Raw genomic sequence first — 25,179 nt, forward strand, 5'->3', positions numbered from 1 at the left:
CTCATTGGTCAGTCTAATAGGAAACTGGACACAGCCCCCATCATCGCTCATGCAGCTGGCAACAATAGGCCTGATGTCCAATTATTAGAGCGCTTCACCATGCACTGCAATCAATGTATTTGAGAAGAGCCTGCTCTGGCAACAATAGAACCAGAGCTTGAATCATTGCAACTGAAGAAGACAATTCTCTGCTTTATTTAGATAAAGTGGATCGGTGAGAATTTTGCATTCCTTGCACAGCTCTCACAGGCCGAAAAACTCAATCTTATTCTTCTTTCTTTAACTCTGCATGTTAATGTGCCAAATGTACTAAAAGTAAAGTTCCAGGAAATATTAAGAAATCATTAGCACATGTAAATTCAATTAATGTCGACAAACACCGCTTTTGGCCCCTACACTGGTTTTTATATTTTGTGGCAGCAAGTTGGACATGAACAGTTATTTTCTGAACTGCCTTTCTTCATCAGCCTCAACAAACAAGACAAACCTGAATAGACTGAAGAACCTTGTCTGAAACAAGGATTAATGTGATTTGTGTGGTTGAAATTTTCTCACAAAGACACCGAAGGCTAAAGGAGCAAGGAAACAAATACAGTGGTGTCTCCCTGATATCATAATTGTGTCTGTAGTGTAGTGAGACTACGGAGTGAAAGCAAGCAGCCACTTAGCTTAGCTTAGCATAAGACTAAGGGGGAACAGCTAGTCTACCATTTATTTATTACGATCATCAATTAAAACTTGTTTAATTACTACATAGACTGTATTTAAAGATGAGCGACATAACAGCTCCATAAAGAGAAGCCAAGGTGTCTCAAACACCCCCTAGTGGCCGGCTGCAGTGTACATCCTCCATGTTGGTGGCACATGGACCAAGCTGAAAAGTCAAAGATGGTTTCTGTCCTATCATTGGAACCTCAATACCACGATTACATCCCCCATTGCTACTGCACAGACTCTGACTCCAAATGCACAACATGGCAGTTTTTGTATAAGACATATTTTGGACTTATTTCTTGATAGTTGGAGGAAGTTGAGACTATCGTCCATCTTTATATACAATCAAATAATTCCTTCATATAAAACAGAAAAGTAGAAGTCACAATTCATCAAAAAGTAAATGATAACACTCCCCATAATGCTGTTCTTTTAAGTGCTTTGGTTTGTGACCATATGAGACTGATGAAGTTGTGGAACACACAATGGTGGCTTAGGTATTAGAACTAATTCACAATGAGGAACAAAGAGAAAGACGGCACTCACCTCTATGAGTTTGCGTTCATAGCTGGCAGCCAGCTCCTCGATGTCACCCATTGACTTATTCTGGGGCACAGGGGTCTGCTCCTCACTTGACGGCAACATAGACAGGGCTGAACCAGAAGGAGAGAGAGAGAGCACACAGGTACATTTAGACACACAGTGTAACAGTTACCTCTTTTCAACATTGTTACAGTGATTTAACCTTATAGTGATTTTCACCCATTTAACTTTTCTCCTCATCTCTAAGAAAAACGCAGGAAAGAGAAATTATGGCAGCTCTATGGTAAAGATAATGTTACGCTAAACGATCCAATTATGGCTGACATGATTTTTACGGTTGTGGTAAACATTTCCATGGTAACTGTGTAGTCTCCCAATCAGAGAAGTCACTATTACACCTAATAGACATCGCAAATATAAGTTTTTTCAAAAAACTTGCAGCTTCTATAGGAGCACCTGACACTGTTTCACAATTTCGTAGATTGTTGTAAGTCTACCTCAGATGATTATGAAAAAAATCTCTATTCAGAAAATACTATAACAGGTCACAAACACACAGACAATTATAAATGTGAAAGTGGGTTTCTGTAAGTTATGCATTATTTCCTCTGGTGTGTTGTGTTGTGACACCTGCAGCTGTTTGATGCTTTTGTTTTCGCAGCGAGAGAAAAATACACAGGGAGCAGCAGATCTATAATAGTAATATACACATTACCAGCCAGGAAGGAGCCATAAATCCCCATTTTATTAAATCAATGTCAACACACTGAAGTGGACACGAGTCTTGCACGTCATAAAAAACATATAGCCAAGAAGGAAACGCGCTCATAACCGCTGAAATACACACATTAGCACACAAATCCTCCAAGATGCACACTTCCTCCTAACGTACAATATAAAACGCTGTAGCAGTCACATTTTTCTTTCTGAGGAAACTTCTTTCCGTTCTGTCAAGATGATAAACTCTTCCCTCACCATCGCCTCTTCTACTCTGACTTTGTGTTGAGACAAAGTTTATTGTTTCTTTGCAGCACTGTAACTCACTAATCAGCTAAAGTCATCATGACGCAGCCTAAAGCGTCGCTTCTGAGACCAGGAACATCAACTAATCGGGTTCCAACTTAAACATACTGCAAAACTTGGAAGTGGAAGCTTGTAACTTTTCACAGAGGGGTGAGTGGAGGATGGATTGTTTTTTTCATCTCAGGTAAATCAAACTAATGCCGTTCTTCTGCTGCCATCACACACAGCTAACACCTAGACAAACACACCGAGCAAAGGAGGAGGCAGAGAGACGAGACAAGAGAAATTCAGGATGTCCATCTGCAGGGCAGAGCTCAAACAAACTTGTGGTGACGGCTCATTGAGCAGAAGTTAAAGACAGCATAGTGCTGGGCTGAGAGGAGATAAAAGGTGAAGCCTGAGCAAGTGTCTGTATGTCTAGACAGAGTGGGGCCAGGCTCACTGTACTTCCACATATACTGCATCGTAGGAGGAAGAGCTACTGTGAATCACAGGCAGGTACAGGTACACAAAGAAGAGACGGAGCAGCTTGGTACCCAGCTGGTTTGATGCTGAGGCAACACTTGATGAGAGGATGGACGAAATCAGAGAAGCTAATAATAATAATAATGCACATTTGCAACACATTTTCAATTAGCTCCGTGGAAATCATCGCGTTTGAGGGTGAGAATTATTTAGAGGAGAAATCATACAGTGAGAGGGAAAGGAGGACTAAAAGGAGCTGTTCACACCAACCAGGAGGTGAATTTTTCACACCATGAGATTTCATACAAAGTCAATACAAAGACGAAAACAGGCTTGAATTTCCATGTTCATACAAACGCAGCAAGCAAACATAAATAATCCTCAGGCCAAACTTGAGTGGGAGTTGGTGTCAACATGTGGATATGAGCTTTTAAAGACCCTACATTTTTATGAAAACATATTTCTAAAGCTGTCTTCAGACTTTGCCTTTCTCATATGAAGAATGCAGCAGGATATTGTCTGAGTCATATGCGTTCACAGCAACAAGAAAACCACTGGAAGATTCACGTGAGGGTTTGTGCCTGGGTAGAGCCTGCAGCAGGCAGGACGAGTAAATGCAGCTGCTGAAATCAGGTGTTTGTGTTTGTACAGCACATTGACGCCGGCGTCTGCTCTTATCATCCAGAGCTCTCATATTTAGTTGTATTTCCAAGTTGACATCTTTCTATGTCTTCAACATGTATGGCTCCTCTTCTTCTTCCTGAAATATTTGTATTATTCCAGTTTCATTGGAATTATCAAAAATCCAACAACCACACACACACACAGACACACACACACCACACCCCCCCCCCCCCCCCCCCCCCCCCCCCCCCCCACACACACACACACACACACACACACACACACACACACACACACACACCCACACCCACACCCACACACACACACACGTCTCCATGACCTCAGTGGTCATTACACAGCTAACCCTACCCCCTTACATTGATTTCCTGGGTACTTACTCCAACCTTAACCAAATCTATTACTTGCTTACCTCTAACCTTAGATTAACCTTTACCTTAACCTGATCTTAAATAAAATGTCTTAAAATTCAAAGATTCATGTACTGAGGACTTCCTTTTTATCCCTACAAGGAGGGTAAACCCCATAATGTCACTAATAAACATAGTTAGGTCCCCACAACATGAGTAATACCTGAAGCACACATAAAAAAACCAGACCGTGCACACGTATATAAAACTGTATGTACGCATGCATTCACTCTAACGCACATACGCAGCTGCTGGGGAGTGATGCTCACTTAGTTTTGTTATTACAGACCAGCTGTTTGTACAATTTCCTAGAGCCAGGAACATCTGTGTCTCCCCGCCAAACCCATCCCCCACCGTCGCCCTGTTCGCCCACACACCCTCTGCACGCTGCATTATTAAGAGCCGATCAATGTGACAGCTAACACAAATCCAACTTCAGGGGAGGAAAAACTCAGAGGTGAGGTAAATTGGTATCGGAATCATCCTCCGTGTTTGTGTACCGTCTTTATTGCTCATTTTTGTGTGTACGTCTCTCACTTTCATATATAGTTGCATTGTTATTGTGTGTGTGTTTGTGTGTTGCTGATGGAAGTGTAAAGTATAGTACAGTGCTACTGATGGGCCAAAGATAAGCTTAGGGATTGTTGTGACAGGATCGTGTGTTTTCTCTGTATATAGTGTGTATATAATGTGTGTGTATATACATATATATATATATATATGTCCCAGGTTATGTACGACACATCCAACAGCTGCAGAAAGACTTGCAGGTCATTTCATAAAAGTGTTTATCGGAGTGTGCTAATTTGTGTTTGTGTATGTGTGTGTATGTCCCATTCCCAGAAGTGAGCTCCCACGTGGTTTTTACCAGAGTGTGTGTGCACCTCTAGAGACATTTCTCTTATGATCACAGTGTGTGATATAATGAGTCAGGTTAGCGAGGTAGTCCACCGAGAGATCACACACACACACACACACACACACACACACACACACACACACACACACACACACACACACAAACCCAGCCGAGCATCGTTCAGGACAACAGTGCAATGAAGTTTCACTTTTGCTTGAGTTGCAGTGTTTGGAGGTGAGGGGGCTGGGAGAGCACCTTCGCCTGCACCACAGAGGATCAATCAGTGCAGGTGAGAACTGTGAGCTGATTGATCCTCAGGTTTAAAAGGCAGCGGTGGAGCTGCCTCAAAAAGACACTCAGGACAGTGACGGACAGAGACTGAGCTGCGAAGCTAGATGTCCAGCAGAAACAGCTAGACCTGAATGGTTCGTCTCTGGCTGCTGTGGTGAGAGCCCCGTGGCATGGTCTACTCTGTGTTTCATGATTTCACCTGGTGAAGTTGTGAAACAGTTTTTGGACACAAAGCCAGTCCATGTTTTACTGGGAACACTAAGCCATGATCACTGGGGACTGACGTCACAGTTTGTTAAACAATTGAGACAAATAGTCTGTAATTCATGTCTATTTTTATTATTTTTCTCTGATTTCTTGTTCTTTGTGATGTTTGTGTCATGCAAACTTGTTTCTGTTGGTATTATCGATTATTCTTCAGTTTCAAGTAAAACCACAATCATTTTGAACATACATAATTATCATATTTCCTTCAGATAATTTTTTTGTTGTTGTTGCAAACAGCATGTAACTGTGACATCAGAATGACTCACCATTTGTGAGATAGGTCAGAGAAGTTGTTTTCAGACATGCACTGAAGTCCAGACACATATTTCCTTAAGGGGCTGTGAAAACGCAAATGTCCGTTGCTCTGGATATTTGAGTTCATGACTGAAAGCTTAATAAGATAGATCTTCAGCCGTTCTTTCAATTTTCAGTGATTTTTCCATGTTGTTGTTTTTCCTCACAATGAAAATCTACTTATTCTGATGGACATCACTGCACGCTACAGAACAAACTGCTGTCTGAAGAGTCTCCGCCATTTTTTTCTGGCCTCGGGGTGTCGAGGGCAAGCTGCTGAAAACCGCCCACAATCTGCAGGTCGGGAGTTCAAGAGAAAAATTCACACCAGGACCAGAACGGCACAGGGTGAAAAATGAACAAGCTGACACATTTCCTCGCTCTGGTGGCCGGCTGTTGCTACCAGCTGGAATGTCGGGTTTAGAAACGAGAGGTGACAGCTTAATTGAGTTTGACCTTATTAAGAGCGTTAACAATAGCAGCCTGTTCACATTCAACCATTTCTGTATCAGGCTCAAGAAAAGCAGATGGGAAGACTTCTATTAAAGTACCACCACGAAATTTATACCCTTGAAATAACTGCTTCAAAATAATTTTGATGGTACACAAACTTATAACAGAGAGAATGGAATGTCTATCATTGCTACAGCGCCCCCTGGAAGCCTGGAAGAGAACCATGTAACGCTCCTGTACCATGCTGGAACATTATGACCTGCTTTATGACATACGTCACACATCAACAATCAGAGCTGGAGCTCGCAGCTCGCTATAAGAGACAACTAGCTTGCTGTTGTCAGTGTGGACATCGTGGCAGGGCCATAAAAGTGGACATTGTCAGAGGAAAAGACGAAGAGGAAAAGAGAAAGTGACCGAGCGAGAAACTGAACACAAAGGAATATTGGAGTATATTTCACTTGAAGAGGCTAAAGGCTACAGGACAGATGCTGAACTGGTGTTGTTGTAATTGAATTGAATTCAACAAGTCATTAATTCAGCTTTTTTGTTGGTCGTTCTCCAACCAGAAGGTCGGAGGTTCGGTCCCAATCTTCCCCATTTGCATGCCGAAGTGTCCTTGGGCAAGATGCTGAACTCTGAATGGCCCCCATAGAAAAAGTGCTGCCCATAGATGCACTGTGTGAATGTGTGTGTGAATGGGAAACTGTACTGTAAAGCACTTTGAGTGGTCACCAAGACTGGTAAGGCGCTAAATAAATACAGACCATTTACCATTCTGCTTGCTTGACTTTAGGCTGCATCAGTGAAGTTGTTGCTAGTTTATCATCAGAAGCAGGTAAAAGTATTTCAATGAGGTCTAGCAAAGTTAGCCAAACAACTCATGGTTCCTTGACTTCTGAGGTTGCTAATTTCTCATTCGTTAGCTCGTCAATAAATATATGCATACCAGTACAGCTGTATGCATTGGGAGGCTAAGGCCGAAACTTGTACATACACATCCCACCTGTAGGGGGAGGCCAAGAATACCGCCGAGCGAATCTATCACTCATGTGGCTTTAAACCAGGAAAAGCCTGAGAGTACTTCCAAATAGAAGCTTGGACGGGCGATAACATCGGTGCTGGTGTGGAGGAAGCCGGGGAGAGGCTGACACACTTGACTAATGCTGCTCCGTCCATTAGCAGTAAGGAGACGTGGCTCTGCACCGGCGACCCCGAGCACACAGCGGGCTGCAGAACAAACAAATGTCCATCCCTGCTGCAGCCGAGCACCGAGCGAGCCTGCTAAATAAAACATGCGCTGGGCTCCCACCACAATAGGACTAATGCGCAATCAAGTGAAGCGCTTCTTGTAATGCCATAACAGCACAAACCCCCGGCTCTCTCTACCTACTGTGAAATTGGGGCTCCTGTGAATCTCTTCCTCCATATCTTATCTTCTTATAAAATCGCTCCGTCCCTCCCAGCTCTTGTTCTCGTGCTTTGTTCTTGTGCGCATTACTTTCTTTCATCTCTTTTGACTTAAAACCATGTCCTTTCTTCACTTGAGTCTTCTCCATCTATATCTCTTTTTTTTCTTGTCTTAGTTGCATCTCTCTTCTAAACTGCAGTGCTCCCCCACTTTCTGCTCATTTATGCAACCTTCATTCATCCTTTCTCTTCGTTCTCCCTTTGAAATCTTTCTCGCTCCTAAATCACTCCTCCTCCTCCTCATTGTCTTTCTCTCATCTCTCATCTTTCCCCCCTTTATCAATCATTCATTTCCAATCAATTTCATTTGGCGGCGCACTGGGCTGCGGTGTCACAGTAGTCCACTGATCATGCATGTTGTGAAGACCAGCCGCATTGCATATCAATGAAAACATGCATAAAACAATTTGTCACACATGCACTTACACACACATACAGGTAAGTGCCGAGCACAAAGACCGACGTCAAAGCAAATTAAAAGGTTTCGGTTCATCTGTTTGTCATTATGAAACAACACCATCAAAATTCAGAACAGGAAAAAATATCTTTGTGCTTTGCTGCACTGACAATAGCCTACATCCCACACCCACCCACACACACACACATACACACACACACACACACACACACACACACACACACACAAAGTTGAATTAATAACACAGTCAGACTATACATTGATGATGGGCTTGCCGGGGGAGCAGGCAGGCGGTAGGCGGAGTTAATTAACGAGTGCTAATCAAAAGCAATCTTCTTTCATTTTCTAATCATCCATAGTTCATTTCTTGCGAGACCCTCCTCCAGATAACTGAGGCCTTTGTGTATCAGTCCACACGCCTGTATTGAGAATGTGTATGTCTATGTATGGGGGTGGGGGGGCAGCTTGGTCCTGTTACTCGGAACAAACAGCCCAAGATTTACATTCCCAGACAAGGCAGAAGCTATGGAAATCTCCCTTCTCCTCGCTTTTTATGGCTCCAATCCAGGAGCTGTGTCCCAGCCCTGCTGATCACGAGTGGAGAACCTCAGGCATGCTGATCACACACATGCACAAATTTGCACAAAAACACACAATCATACACATGTACCCTGAAGCATCCCTGAGCTGTCTGACGTGCCATGAAAGGAACTGCTCCAGTTACGATGGGAAAAGATGTGTAAAGTGAGAGAACAGCGTCTCGTGGAGTTTGAGTTCAGCGATTTAGTGATTTCACATGAAGAAAGAATAAAATCATCAGATTCTCTCCTGAGTAAACTATCAAATAAATACAGCATATAGCATGTACACACACACATTGAAGCCTATCATTTTAAACCATCTAGCTGTTTGTGTGTATGCTCCACTTTCATACCAGGAGTTCTCTTTGAGCTTTTTCTTTTCGTCTGTTCTTGGTATCCAGAATAGCTCCAATCACATCAAACCACCTCTTTCTACCATCTATCACGACCAAACCACAGTCAGTTTGCAGCCCAGCATCAAAAAAAAAAAGGTGAAAAGTGGTTGAAAGCCATTTTTTCGCCCAAGAGTAATACTTCCTTTTTTCATGCACCGAACAACAGGTCAAAGTACGTCACAAATAACTCTGACTAGAAACCTGAATCCTTTTTTTGGAAATGTTAAAGATGTCATGATTGAACTCTTGTACTTGTGTGCAGGCCTCAGCCAAAGGCAATTGGCCACTTTGCCACCACAATGGAATTTATTGAGATCCGAGACATCAGGATAATTATCCAGATCCAAATTTCACTTGTTCATAGAGCACTCTACATAATATAAAATCTGGATGCCTGAAGTTTTTCACAAAAATCTGCATTAGTTCTTTATATCCATCCATCCATCAATTATCTATACCGCTTTCCCATTTCAGTGGGTTAGTGTTGGTGGGACCTGGAACCAATCTCAGCTGACATTATGCGAGAGGCAGGGTACTGTACATTGTGGACAGGTCATCAGCTTATTGCACGGCCAACACACAACGACAAGCAACCACTTTCACAGTCAGGCTCCAACTAACCTGTCTGCATGTCTTTGGACTGTGAGAGGAAGCTGGAATACCCACAGGGAGAACACGCGAACTCCACACAGAAAGACCCCAGTCGAACCAGGATTGAAACCGGGAACCATCTTGCTTTGAGGGGACAGTGCACACAACCACTATTTCTTAACCAAATGAAAAAAAGACCTTGGTCAGCCCCCTTATTCAGATCTGCTCCAAAGGTTAATGGGTTCCTCCTTGGTCCATTGTTCAACCAAGTTTAAAAATAAATCGGTTTAGTAGATTTTCAGTAATCCTGCAAACAGACAAGCAAATACCTACAATGACACTCAGCATATACCTCAGCAACGACCCGACAGTCCTCTTAAAACTGATCAAGCTGCACCAAATATTCTAAATAATTTTCAATGTCAAAAAACACCTAATCTTGCAATGTTGAATAAAGTGAAAAAGAATGAATCCAGTCCAAAAAGGTAATGGGTTCTTCCTTTGGCCCACACCCAACTTTTCTAACAAAGGTTTAGTATAATCCAATCACTAGTTTTTGCATAATCCTGCTAACAGACAGACAAAATAACTTAGAGGAGGTACAAATCAGATACTGGTGGACAGCCGTTCATTGTCAGGACATATACCACAGGCCTGGTGATGTACCAGCAGCAGAAGATGGTTATGACTCATGCAGAACATTAGTAAAGGCAAGGAACCATCTTTTTACACCAGTGATCAGATTTTTTTGATGATAAAGATGTGAGAAAGGTCAATCATATATTGGTAATAATAACAGACTCAGCAGTGGCAAGTTTGATATTCTTCTCGAGGCAATTTCCACAACCAAAGCCATTAAACCTTCTTTAACGCTGCATGTATCAATTACATAAGATCAATAAGGGAAAAATATGTGTAATGAGAAATGGGGTTAATGTCGAGATGAATCCATTGAGAAAACCCTGACTGTGCAGTTCCCTTCAGCTCGACAGACCCTTTTATCATCTTTAATTAAATTATTTTGGTTTCAAAACACTTGACTGATTCTGCCCCCACATAACACTGATAAACTGCAGGTATTTTCCATCAGCAGTGAATTCAGTCTGTAACACAACCGCAAATGAATGTTAACGTTGCTCCGCATTTTCTGAAATTCAAAATGGGCAATTGTTTGCTCAAATGTTCGGCATATTAACTTTATAAGGTGACTATATTGAAATATGTTATTATTAATATACAGTCAACTCCTCCCTGTGGCCAAGAATAATGATTGATGATGATGATGATTAAATGAGCAAAAAAGAAGAATTGTAGCATCAATTACAAATGCACAAACTAAATTGAATAAATATAAATATTATTTATAAAACAAAGCGTATCTTTAGTGGATTAATGAGATATCTGGCTTTGAATATTTTCCCTGATTCCTTATTATGTACAGTTGTTATCTTGTATTCAAGAATGCTGTGAGTACAAATTCAAATATACTCCATGTTGTCTTCATGCAAACTAAATCCATTTGCTTGTCATACACTATTCATGAACGTGATTGTCTAACATAAAAAATATAAAAATAGTCAATAAGGAGGAAGCATGATTGCATATTACAACATCACAACAAGTCTGTTTGTACACATTTCATGTACGAAAACCATTGATTAAATCCATTTCTTGCATACTGTGTGCACAAGTATACTATAAGGTATTCTTGAGAATGTATGAATAAATTAACATTTACATTTATACAGTCTATACTTCTATTCTATATCCATATAATCCATGAAGCAAAAATACAGTATATAATGTGACACAATCATCCTGTGCCACTCCACTTTACTCAAGTGTGTCTCTCTACAAATAATATTTCTGTCTGCAGTGAAAAATATATATATTCACTACAACTTCTCTGTTTTTTTATTTAATTTGATTAAAGTATCCCTTTTTATGCTTTCACAGTGGGATCAAAATTGTTTTTACAGTTTATTTAATTTTATCTGAATTATATGATGTACTATATAGATATATACATACTATATATAATAAGTATTCAGGATTAGTGGGAGCCAAAAGCTCTTCTCCTACAAGAATTCATTTCTCCTTCAAGGATCAACCGAGAATCAGAAAATGAGTTTGTTTTAAGTCCTCCAACATTCACCTCTTACAGCTGTTACTGCAATGACCCAATTTATCTGACAGGATCAATATAGTTCATCCGACGCTCTTTTACGGCCTCAGACCATTAAATCTGATTATGTTATAATGAGACATTCAGCCTGCAATCAAACTGCGTGTCTGCTGCGATACTGATCAAAATCAGCAGCCTCATTGTTTGGACGAGTGTGCCTGTCACAGTGGAACCTGAAGCTGCAACCTGGTACGTTCATCCATCACTTGTTCGTTTCTTTTTTCTTTTTTAAAAGCCCATTGTGAGGCTTTTTCTGCTTTATTAAACAGTTCACAGTTCAAATTAAAAAGAACCTGTAAATGTGACCATGCGGATGGCACACGTCTCTGAACATATGTTTCGAGCATATGTTCTACGCTCGGTCCAAGCGAGCATCGCGTTTCCGAGCTGCTGCCAGCAAATATGCCCCATCTTGACCCACTCTGTGTGTTACCCTCAGCACAGTATGTTCCTCACTTGTAATTACTTGCATTATCTTCAAGTCTCCATTTGCTCTATTATCATCTCCCATTCCTCACTTTTGCAGTGACCCAGTTTCCCTGCGGGCATTATTAAAGTTTCATTTTATCATCTGCTCTAATCTGGAGTGCTCAGCCTTTGTTTAGCCTTCACACCTCTCAGCACTACATGAGCATTCACAGGGAGCAGCAAGCAGCGTGCAACAATGAAAACGATAAGGACATTGCTTATGTAGTGGCCGATCAATATATTAGGAATTGGAAAATGTTATCGCCATACACATCAACATCCATCCTTTATCTGTGACGTTTACCCTTCGAGGGTTGCAGGGGGAGCTGGAACAAATATCAGAGTGAGATGCTCTGCAGTCTATGTGGACCCTCTCCACCTGGCCTCCCAGTATAATGCCCGTAGAAATCCAGGAGAAGTCAATGTGAGAACACAGCAGGGGATCCCTGCTGGATTCCCCGCGAGTGAGTGGGGGGTCGATGAAGCTGCGAATGCGCGACAGATGCAAAAATGAAAAAAAAAAGAAAACTAATATCTCCCGGCGAAAAAGAGGGTGTCATACACGTAGAAGACACGATGAATGCGTCAAGAGAGTTTGTGGTGATAAGAGCCGACACCGGTGTCTGTGTGTTGTTAAGATAATCAAATGATCTCCACAGCGGAGTTAAGATGTAGCTTCCTTTCTCCGCCATGAATGTGTGCACATAACCTCCTGCTGTGTTGTGCATGTGTGAGAGGGAGACTATGGGTAAACTCAGTACTCAGTAGGCAATTCTCTGGAAATATGATTTTTTTTTTCAATATTATTGAGTGATTCTTCCTTTCCTTATATTGTTAAGATAATTAAGTAACAAAAATGATTGTTATTGTTTAACTGTAATTGTAACTATGGATTGGTTTAATAAAGATTTATAAGAAATTTAAAGACACATACATTTCTTAATTATACAAGCTCATAATCTGAGAACAGAATTTTGATTATTGTCTGAACGTGTCACTATCACAAATGCACATGACATGCAAACAAAGAGTAAAACTCGCAGACACAAACACACGTACAGAATCCAAAACAGCAACCTGTGGAAGACCTTTTTTTCCACTCAGTGTATATTTAGACCCTTGATGGCTTAAGTTTCCACAGGGGAAACTCGATTGTGTTAAAACTCTGTCTGCAGCAGAAAAATAAACCATTTTGCTATGGTGGTCCAGACTTTGTCGACATATTTTAAAAGAAATGTCTTCTCTCTGCTTGGTTTACTTCACCTCAGCATAATATGGAGTTCCAGACAAAAAAAAAGAAAAGGGAAAACTGTATGATTTAGTTTTTGTTTTGATTTCTTCAGCCAGGAAAAGATAATGGTTTTAACAAAAATAAAACAAACTCCAACTTTCCAACTTGCCAGGTTGCTCCACTCGTATCCAGCTTCACTGCATGATATGATTGTGCCGCTATGATAAAAAGACTCAGGGGGAACGACACACTGTGGGGGGTTATGTAATTGAATTTGGGTTTTTATAAGTCTCCACCTTGAGCACAGCATGCCCAGCTCTATTCAACAAACAGGTTAGTGCAGCAGCTTCAAGAGAGTGACTATCACTTTGTCTCCTGGCTCGGCAAAGTGAAGCGCAGTTTCATAAAAGTCACATTAAATGCGTGCATTAAGAAGATGAAGTTTCCTCTAAATCTTTGACCCGACAGCTGTTTTGCAGCATGCTGCAACTATCTCTCTATTTTCTAAAGGTAGATTTTACAGGAGGAGACAGAGCGAGAGGAATGTGTGTGTCTGAGCAGGTAACTCTGTCCGCACGGATTTCGAGCAGGAGAAAAACGAAAACCTAATTACTCTTATGATCAAAGCGATTATTAGAAGAATAAGAGAGAGAAAAACGTCTCTGACCCCAAAACGTCTCAGCAAGAAAACATCACAGCTCAATCTGCTGCAACCTATTAAAGCCTGTTTAGCATTCACCGAGCGCTCACGCAGTCTGACACTCGCGCGTGACAGAATTTGTACATTCACGAGACCAATAGCACGCAAACTGTAAACCAGTCTACTTAAAACTAGAATGGCACTCAGCAGAGCACATATCGCCACCAAGGCCCAACAAGCCACATATGAACCCACATTCAAATTCACTTGATCAGTGTTTGTATTTGCCTCTGCACCAAAGTTTCAGTCTCTTAAACATACCTGATTTTTTTGGGATTAAAGACATTTAATAAAGAAATAGAAACCGACAAAAAAGTTGAAAATCTCGCAAAAAAAAAAACCCTGCTGCCTGATCCAGATCCGCACCAGAATGTAATGTTTCATATCCCACCCCTCTAAAATTCATTATACTTCCTGCAAACGAAACACACAGGACTTCCCACAGAAGAGAGAAAGTGGTGGAGGTTGCTCCTGATACCTCTGACCCCTTCACCCCTATACCCTACCCACTCCCCCCTTCCCACTGCCCTCCCTTCACCTACCTCCTCCCACTCCTTACCCTTTACCTCCTCCCTAAAACAAACCCTTCTCTGCTTCCAACCCTCCTTGTTGTTGCTGTCGTGAAGCGTCCCACTTTTGTGCATGTGTGAAAAGTAAACTGCGGGTAAAGTCCAGAAAAGCTTATGAGGCTTCATTACATGTAGGAAAGTATACAATCACACATGGTCATGTCCTGACTGTTCTTACTTCCAAACAGGATGTGACTTAAACATCTCGGGGGTAAATACTTTCTTTTGCATTTGTGAGAAGATTCTTCTTTTCACCATTTTCTCTGAAGTTGTGTTTCAAGGTAAACAGAACGGGCTCCACAGGCACACAGGCATGCAGACACACATTGTCCATGTTCTTTCTGCTTCATGTTTTCAGGCACCATACAAGGCGCTGGAAACTTAAATAGCATTCAGAGAGACCTCAAATGAATTTTCAAGAATAAGAATCAATCCATGTTTATCAATCTGGCCTTCTCTTTATTCTGACAGGAGATATTACACAGAGACAGATGGCTGAACAACTGAACAAAAGCCTCAACTGTTATAAGCCGAGAATAAATAACCTTTGAGAGAGCAGGCCTGGAGACATTTCTCGTAATATAAAAAAAAATCTTTATAGCATCTTACATTGTTCTGACCAGGTGTTTGCTTTGTTCTTCAGTGTTCTTCTGAGACAATTAAACCTGAATCGTGTGCCTGGACAGACATGGCTCACAAAAGTTGTTTTGATAAGCTTTGCTTTAAAATGATGATTTACTCTAAACTCCTTCAAATGACAACCTGTAATCTCCTTCTGTTCTTTTCCTGACAATGTCAGCCACCAGCTAAAGTCTGTTCTGTTCTCGTCACTTAAAGCGAAAGCAGCCGACCCCCACCTCTCCCACCAGGCAGCGTCGTAGCTCTGTTAATTGACTGCCATTTTAGAAAGTCGATCAGTTGCTGTTTTGTTGTCGTGTTAATTGCCTCTGTGCTGTTAAAGGGCACCTGTGCTCCTAATATCCAATTTAATCACACAGACCATTTGTTTGGAGCCTCCCACTGACCGACTACCATTTAGAGCTGGTGACTAATTACAAAGGATACAGAGGTCAACTTCTAACAATCTACATTATGTGAAAACCTTTGTAGTAAAAACTTTAAAGCACAATTGGAAGTTAGGTGCATGGAGCTTGTTAGAGACTTTTAAGAAGACATTTTAGGATGAATTCAGGGTAAAATGGAAAAATCTGGGTCGGAAAAGTTAATAAGGGGCAATCTTGCACCTCAAAAAGTACCGACAGGTTTCCTTTAGTGCGAGAAAACCATGCACAAAAAGACTGGATGCAATGGGCAAGAAAGCTTTAGTGAGTAGTATTTGAAAAAAAGAGCTGTCTGCTCAGTCAGCCTTCCCTTGTTAAATAAAGGTTAAAATCCTCATGGAACGTAAAAAGGAGAGGAGAGTTCGAATTCTGGTCAGGGCAATCACTTTCGCTCTCACAGCAGCGGTGTGCATGATTCTCCCTCTCTCTACCAAACCGCAGTGGAAGCAGGTGCTGAGCAGAGTGAAGAAAGCAGGTCTAAATGCAACGTGAGAGAATTCATGTCCCTACATCAGCAGGCTAGACAAAAATGGAAGTATGCAGCCAGAAAACACCTTGGCCTGACATTTACAGGTGTACAGCGGCTGATTTCCTTGTGTCCTCGTGTTAACGTGAAGCCATAGCAACAAAAGAGCACATCTCGCCGTCTGCTGTGGATCGTTGCCCAAACATACATGCTGCGACTCCACTGCCAGTTTGACAGAAAACACTGAGAAACTTGTGAGAGCTTAAGTCTTGAGTAATACAGGAGTGTTACACTGGTTTAACAAATGACATTGTGTCAGTGGCACCCGTCTAATGTACTCAGGGGAAAATGTATCTATTTTGATAAATGAGCGTAGACTTTATATGAAGATGAACGAGACGGCGCAACTTCCTGTCACATCTAGATATGAAGCCAAAACATCCTGGATACAAACGCTGCCTTCTTGGAGCCAGAGTCTGTGTAGTAGCGATCAGAGGGTGTAGCCGCGGTACCAAGATCAAACCGATACATGCACTTCACCAATCACGAGTCAGCCTCAGCTGTCAATCATGATGTTTCACCCTGTTTTACAGCATCAAATAACTAATTAAAACCAGACGAACCAGAAAAGACTAAACATCAGTGTGACAACAGCTACCTAAAACGACAGAAACCATCTTTTATTCTAATGTGTACTTTTACATTTTAGCATGCTAATGTTTGCCAATCAGCACAAACCACAAAGACTGATGGGTATGTCACCGTGTACCAACACACCCGTGAAACCACTTCGACATCAATTCAGCAACGTGAGAACTTGATGCACTGGAAGTCAACAAATTATTTTTTTAGTTAAAGAATCATTGTTTTTTACATTTTAAAATTGATCTCTCCAACGGTAATTAAGACTGCATTTCCACAATTTTCTACATTTTAGTCGTCAAAATTCATTTTTCCTTTTCACTTATCTGTCATTATTGCCCTTTCTCTGTGATGTGACGCAACAAAGTTAAGTTCCCACGAAGTCAGACTATCAGCATAAAATGTAAAATACACTGTTGAGGCCATAGGAGGCTGCAAATCATCTCAGTGATTGCCTCGTTTGTTGCAAGTAGTTATTCTAATGTCTGAAAATTAATACTTTGATGATCTGTTGATGTGTACGCACCACATGAAGGACATTAAAACAGGATTTAGCCGAGTTGTCTTGGGGGTGTTTAAAAAAAAAAGAAAAAAAAAAAGAGATGATCTCCTTGTAGGTGTTTCAGATGAGTGAGTTAAACAGGAAAGGAAAGGAAAAGAGAGGAGACAAGAGGAGAGGAGAAGAGAACAGTGGAGACGAGATTATCCTAATTTTTCAAGAGCTACCAGAGAACCAATCCTTTCATTTAGTATCAGTAGAAATGTGTTCCGTCTCCAACACTAAATTAAAAAGATAATGATGGGGATGGAGGGGGGCTGCTGCAGCCTATTAGCAAGTGTAATTTAGGCATTTCCTATTTTAGAGCTGAAGGAAAGCCATGAGGGATGGGGACAGAGGTTTCTTTTTATTCTTATGGTACCAGTGCGTTATTGACTGCAGTCTGCAGTGACCTGCTGAAAGGTTATCCAGACGAGAGACCTGTGCTGTGCTCTCTTCAGATTTAAATATAACACGTATTCGACATGGAAGATGTGCATGTTTCCCACATCGTGTCAAACGTTTTTCTACTTTCAAAGTTTAGGTTTTGCAAAACATACTGGAGTCATAAAAAAAATATCTTCAGGGACAAAAGAACAAGTCGTGCTGCGACAGATGGTGTGGCCCCCACAGAGCCCAGATCTCAACATCATGGAGTCAGCGTGGGATTACATGACAGCCTGAATTCACACAAAAGTTGTAAAAGTTGATCGGCACACGTGTCAAGTAACTGCTCAAATATACAGTATCGAGGTAACAAGGCGTTATTTTAAGGGCAAAGGTTGGTCACTTTATTTTGATTTGATAAAGCTTCTTTTTCATTTTAATACATGTAGCAAAGTCCCCGTGGGTCTCCCAACAACAGTCAAAGCACAGCCACTCACCAGTTTCATCATTTAATACTAATATAAATCAATACATCAAACATAAATTCCCTTAATAAACATAACTGAGCCCAGCACATAATATTTTTCCAGGTTTCTGAAACTATAAAATTAATGAAGCCGACGCACTGTTGTCATGATCGACATCAGTCCCAGCAGCAGCTGCTACAACATTGAACGTATCACGTGTCCAAACAACACCAAATTCTATACTGCACTACTTTGGGCCCTCGAGTGAAGCTGATAAGATGAAGAGTTCTCAAGATATGTGAGCTCCAGACAGACAGAAAGCTATTTCTGGAATTATTAGACAGATTAAACTGATGGATAGACGGATAGAAGAATAAAATGGATGGATGGATGGATAGATGGATGGAGGGTGTAATACAAAGGCAGAAGTAACGACAGAAGAAGCGAAGAGAAGTTCTGTCACTGTAAACACTGTTACTGAGCCAAGAGGAAGTACTAAAATCAGACCGTACATTTTAACTACTTGGTTTATGACTCTTTGTGGAAATTGGAAGTTAATTGTCTTAATCATCTGCAGTGAAAACACTGTGGAAGCAGCAGCGGTGCCAAGAGACATGAAAACACGGTGACCTTTAGACAAAACTGCTCTTTAGCACATAAAAGACCAGGAGCTGGGTTCACAAAGATATTGGGACGTGAAATGTTTCCTGGGGCCAGTCTCTTTATTGCGAGTTGGACAGTTTTACAAAAACTATGGCCGACTTCTTCCTGAGTCTAAAAATTACAATACAGAGTAAAACAATTGGTGGTTTTTAAATCAGCAGAGCGAACAATAAGAAGGGAAACAGTTTTATGGAGAACACAGCAACCTGTTGGAAATACAGTGTTTTCATTCATTTGCCCAGGGAAACTATCCTGAGGCAGTCTTTGATGCTCTGTCAACTGTGGAATTAATATGGTGTACTGTTGTGCAGTTGTTTCTCATGCATTGGATTTGGGTTGTTTTGTTTTATTTATTATTTATTTTAGGTAGACTCAGACTTTTTCCTTTAAGTGTTGAATTTCTTTCCAAGGAAGCTTTGTTCACATCTGCTTCAGTGAACAGAGCTGTGCAGATTGACACAGTTGCTCAGTCAGCCATGTGCTTAGCTAGAAAAGAAAAGTTATTATATTCCCAGAATTCATTGCAAATTATTCCTGCTTAAGACAGTTGAGAAACAGACAGCTTTGCATGATGGATGAACGTTCATGTCTATTTGAAGCCTGACTATCTGTTTATTTGAGAAACAGTCTATTTGAAAGCAGTCCTGACATACTTGAAACTTCTTTACATCTTGGGAACAACAATTTTTTTGTACAAGATGCAACACTGGCAAGACGGAACGTTGACAAAGCTTCTCAGTTACTGACGAGAAAAACTGAAAGGCAAACCCCTTTACTGACTGAGTCAATCACTGTTTTTCGTGGGTTTGCCCAAATAAAAAAAAAGTGTGTACATATAATAATGTTGGTGTAAATAGGTGTAATGGCTGCTGAGGGGGGAAAAGGAAAATTATGAAACAGAAAAGTCAAGTCAACGCCTCCATTTTCAGAATCAGCACCATGGACAGCGGCCGTGACAAAACATGTGTCACCTTCTTCAGTAACTTATCAACTTCTTTTCTTCCAGTCACAGTCACAGTCAGTCAAACACAGACGTCCCCTCCTCCGTCAGGGCCTCCACAGGATACTAAAACCAAGACATCTCTATTAAAACACTGCAAACACTGATCTTAAAGGTCTCGTGGCTGATCCATAATGGATGAGGAGAATGATACAGACCATTGGCTCCAGATGAGCCTCAGGAACAAAGGCAGCCTTAATTGAAGGAACTAAGTAAAAAAGGACAAACGAGGCAGGGGTGGAAAAGAGATTTCACAACCGACAGAGGGGTACAAGCACATGAGTATGTGTTGATGGCGCTTGATAACGGACAATCCCTCCACTGCAGAGACCGTATCAACAGGTTCAGATCACTTCACCCCACGTCTTGACACAAAAGCAGAGAAAAGAAAGAAACAGGCTGTGACAGCTTTTTTTTTTTGTCGTCCCTTACTTCTACACTAGCGTCACTAGACAAAGCGTTTGTCAAATCGATGATCTGGTGGATCCCAGCTCACAGGGAGCGGTCAGTCCACAGCCGAGCAGAGCAAGATGTCCTTCCAAACTAACAGTGTGCATCTCATTTCCCTGTGGGCTATAACAGTAAATTTACATTACATAGGCCTGTCAGTATCTGTCGGCCTCTCGTCACAACATTACAAACCAACACACACAGTTGAAGTGTTAAGGACACACTGCCATCTATGGGTAAAAGATGTAGGCCTGGAGAGCCGTGGTGCAGGTATTGTGTGGTGGAGAGTTGTTTAAGGCGTAAACTACATTATTCTTTGTTACACCTTAGAAGTAAGTTAAAAGAATGGCCCACTCAGGGCCGCTGTCCATGGTCCTGATTCTAGAGCTGGTGCCTTGGCATCCACACCAGTCGCTCAATCTTTCTGTTCCCACTATTTTACCTTGTTGTGCCACATCCCTTAATGTTTCTCATGTCTGCTGTCAGTTATATTTGTTATTCCACTGCTTTGTTTGGGGTGTGGTCTCTCCCCCTGGGTCCAAGCAACATTGTAATTTCCTCCGACAGTGTTTTAGGTTGTAACAGACAAGCCATCATCACTGTGGTGGCTCCTCCCACACTATTAAGTATAATGGTTAAGTATAATAGAATCTGCCTACATGGGGTGGATGGTGAGCCACCACCCTCTGTGATCTCTTCCGAGCCTGGCACTATGTGTGGGGTTTTTTTTTTTAATGATGCAATTTCATTTGATTACAGCACAAGAATTGAAGTATGAGGATTTAAATCACAAGCAGGCGAGGTAATTCCTGCTGGATTAATTATCTACTCTGTGTAGCACTTTCACATCCTGACTGAGAAAACTGATAACCTGCAAGTTCACACATGTTAAGATTGTAAAAATATTCCATTAACACTCAGGAACTGCACAGAGATGAGGCAGGTGGAGGGAAAAATAACATATGATACGTATATCAACATAGTCAGTGGATCCTCTTCAACATTTTTTGGTGCCTTAGGCTTGAGTAAATTTGTCTACAACATTGGAAGAGGAGATTGAAGGTCATATATAATATACAAACCACCACTAAATCCTACACACTGAACCTTTAGGCATCACAAACTGACGATATCACACGAGGCAGAGATTTTATCAAACAGTTGCTGTTCACGCCAAACTCAGGGGTAGGAGACAGAAAAGTTCAGGAACTTTAGCTTCCCGAGTTCCTAAACATACATTATCCACTGCATATGTTATTTAATCAATATGAGAGCCAATTACGCAGGAGATGAGGGCGCCACTAGCACTGAACTTCTGACATAGCTAATCACTGGAGGCAATGGCAAGTTTCAATCAGCGCCACCTGCTCCTCACTCGTGAAAACAAACCACACCGTATTAGATTTTGTTTTCGTGAACTCCTCAACCTTACCTTGTGTGGATGCCTGGGCCACTTCGGCTTATTCAAAAAAAGCCGGCTCATTGCGCTGTAGCTAATAAGTTCTGAGACTAGAACCTTTAATCACGCCAACTTATCCAAGCTCGCTGTTTGTTGAGCCTGATCAGCAGAGTAGACCTGTGGAAAACGGCGGGGGGGCTGTGAGTCGTTCAAAACAGGAAAAGCATCAAGCTGCTGATTTCAACAACACAAAAGGCGCTTCACATCACCTGTCCCCTCCCTGGCATATGCAAAGCACATCCGGGCTCATTAAGTAGCAAACTTCCAAGAGGTACCCTGCAACTTCTCTAAAGTCAACAGCTTCCCCCAAAACATCCTTGACACTTCTTTCCATATTCAAATTCGCACAACAAGAAGAGCTAAAAAACACTTCAGAAGCTTTTCACACATACAAAGGATAAGAAGCGAAGTGTACTTTTGTGTTCCCGTGTTTTTCTCCGACTACTTCCATTATTTCCTCAGTGACGGCAGGCAGCAGTCACGCCATCAGCCACAAACACACGTGACTATTAGCTGCTGTAGCTGCCTTCATTGGCTGGTCAAAGGTCCGGAAGATGATCAAATATACATATACATATATACACACATTTTATTTATATCTCCACATACACTCTGCTGCATTAGCGTGGATTATTAATGCAACAAGAAAGGCTTTGAGAAAGGGAATAAATGTGAGAGAGTAAAGATGAGAGCTGGAGGGACAGTAAAGGAGAACACAGGAGGAACATTATGTAAAGGAAAGGAAAACGCCAGTGAGTGAAGCAAGCGGCAGCACGTGTGAGAAAACGATTGCATGAGGCCTGGTTCCACTATTAAATATTTCAATCACAGATTTGAGTTGCTGTGCAAATGCTTTTGATCCAGACTCTAAAGGACTTTCACAAAACAAGCATTTCTTTGAGTTGGCTGCAGCACAGTGGGATTCACCAAGGGAGACAGTTAAAAAGGGGAAAAAAACTTTTCCCGCTAAGTGGATTCCCACCAAGTGAGTTATCTTCATTATGTTGTAGAAAGTTGGCTTTTCATCTTTAGCGGTTTTGTTCTCATTCCAAGATAGGAGAAAAAAAAGGTGCGTGTAGAGCAATGGATACAAGCTAATTTTGAGAACTCAATATAATCAGAGCATAGCTTTCCAGTGAAAGAGGAAATGAGCTGTGGTGAGGGCATGTAGGGGGTAACACCATAATGAAGCTACTGGTCCTAAATTCAGTCGACATCTCACATTAATGAATCCAAAGTGTCTACATCCGATTGTGACGGGCTGTGAAAATGATATACAAGGATCTCAAACAAGCCAAAGCAAATGAGCTGGGATTTTTGTTTCATATGAAGTGAAACGTTTGGAAAGTACTCGACAGTTATTTTGTACAGAGGACCTCGTGTGCTCTTCGGAGTCCTCATTGGATCCAGTGTGTCAGAGTCCAGTAATAAGAGTCAGGGAACAACTCAACTAGAAATAGCAGGAAAGCGCAAGATGAGGAGAATTACACCACTGTCGTAACTGTACATCAAATATGAAGCTAGCATCCCATTAGCTTGGTTAAGCGAAAAGTAAAGAAAGGGGAGGCGGGGCTGTAAAGTTAACCTGGCTCTGAATAAACCTAAATAAATGACTGATAGGAAAAGCGTTCAGGTATCAATACCAGCATTGGAAATCAGATACTGCCGAAAATGTTGGCTAGTATACAAATCTATGTACCAGTCTGATACCACATCTTTAAAGTATATTTATCCAGATAAAACTGCTGCTTTCTTTTACAGGAAATCACTTCTTCTTTGCCGCTCAAAAAATATCAATTGCCCTGACACAGGCAACTACTGTCTTTAGAGGGGTGAAGCAGAAGTGATTTCCGGTAGTGTAGCGTTAGCCGGAGGTAGCTGGTGAACTAGGTCTGATTGATAGTCCCACAAGTAAAATGGCGACGTGTACCATATTAAAGTCTTCAGTTTCGAGGTGAGTTGTGTATTCCTAGACTTATGCCTGTCAAAATAGATAATAAAAAAAGTTCTATGGCATTCATTCTCTCTCATGTATTTGTTTTCATAGTGTTTATCATGAGCCGGGTTATACAGCAACAGTGCAATCATCACTTACATACAGGGTACTCTGGAAGGGTCTACTGTGTGTCATCATTCCCCCACAGCCAAAGCACTAGTTTGTGTTTTACATTTTAATAATTACATCTCACAGTTATAGCTGTAACTTAAAAGGATTGATAATGCAGATTTAATTCATCACAAAGATCTCTAAAACAGATCAAAGTCATTATCAGAATATTAATTATCAGAATCAGAATAATAATCTGAAGCAAATCAGAAAATATTGTTATCTCAATCAGATTCAGAGATTCAACGCAGAACATATTCAGATCCATAAATTAACTAAAGCAGCTCAGATGAATCAGTGTTTGTTAGGATTTGACTTTTCTTCTGTCTTAATATGATCACTGATATCAGACATGTCTGCTTCACTGCCTGTTTGTTGCTGCAGATGATGTAGAAAACCAGATCTTAGCTTCATTTACATCTGGATTTGATTCATTCTTTAGCTCGCAGACTAGAATCTGATCACCGTCGATGCATGTCAGTGTCAAAGGAGAACATAAATTACTACTATAATACTTGTAAATGACTTGTCTCCTCTGTGTTGCTGCAGCATGTGCTGCTTGGCAGATAAAACCATTTCACAACTTCATCAGTATTCTGAATCCGATGTGGCGCAACTGGTTGGACAGACGGGCAGAGCAAGTGTCGAGTCCAAAGAGGAAGAAAAATAAATGTGAAGTACAGCAAAGGCCTTCAGAGGGCTCTCCTCACCACAGGTAATGTACCGAAAACAAAACAGCCATCTGGAGCGAGGATGAGAAGGTTATCAGAAGTCAGTGATAGTTTAATGCTGCAGCAATATATTGGATTTGATAAATAATCTAAACATATTCTGCAAGTCTATTGCTTCACAATTGATATATGTGTATATGTTTATATATGTAGTGGGGAAGTTGACTTTCACAGAGTAACAGAGAGAGACTAGTGAGACTGAGAGACGATGGTGACGATGGCGAGAGTCTGTGGGGCGGTCCATGTGCCTGTGCATACGTGAACACGCCTCTTGGGAGGATATCAGAGGACATTTTGGCAAAATACATGTTGTAAATGACGCCGTTTCGAGAATAATATGAATGTCAGGGCTTGTGGACACTTGGATGACACCACACAGCAGTTACGATTTTTCTCTTGTCTTATTATGTTGAAGAAGTGGTCACCATTTACTTTAATTGTATTGGATTTTTACCCCTGACACTCCAGAAGTGTTTTGTGGACTCAAACACTTCACCCACCCCTCCATCGGCATAGCGGTGAGTGAATTTTAATATATCAGTGAATTATCCCTTTAATGTGTCAATGCAAGATATTTCCCTGTTTCAACAAGCCAATTATCATTCCATCCGTTATGTTTTGATTATTTTAAGTGGTCTG

The 25,179-nt window shown here is 41.2% G+C and overlaps 1 protein-coding gene across 2 annotated transcripts in view; it reads right to left on the reverse strand.

Moving 5' to 3' along the window:
• Positions 1-25,179, reverse strand: part of snx29 (sorting nexin 29) — a 130,702-nt gene that overhangs the window by 65,901 nt on the left and 39,622 nt on the right. For both annotated transcript variants that reach the window (XM_069517184.1, XM_069517185.1), the window contains exon 15: positions 1,261-1,367. In XM_069517184.1, coding sequence (XP_069373285.1) covers positions 1,261-1,367 — 107 coding nt within the window. The remainder of the gene's footprint in view (positions 1-1,260; positions 1,368-25,179) is intronic.

This window comes from Paralichthys olivaceus, chromosome 21 (genome assembly GCF_024713975.1).
Source record: "Paralichthys olivaceus isolate ysfri-2021 chromosome 21, ASM2471397v2, whole genome shotgun sequence".
Lineage (NCBI taxonomy): Eukaryota > Metazoa > Chordata > Actinopteri > Pleuronectiformes > Paralichthyidae > Paralichthys > Paralichthys olivaceus.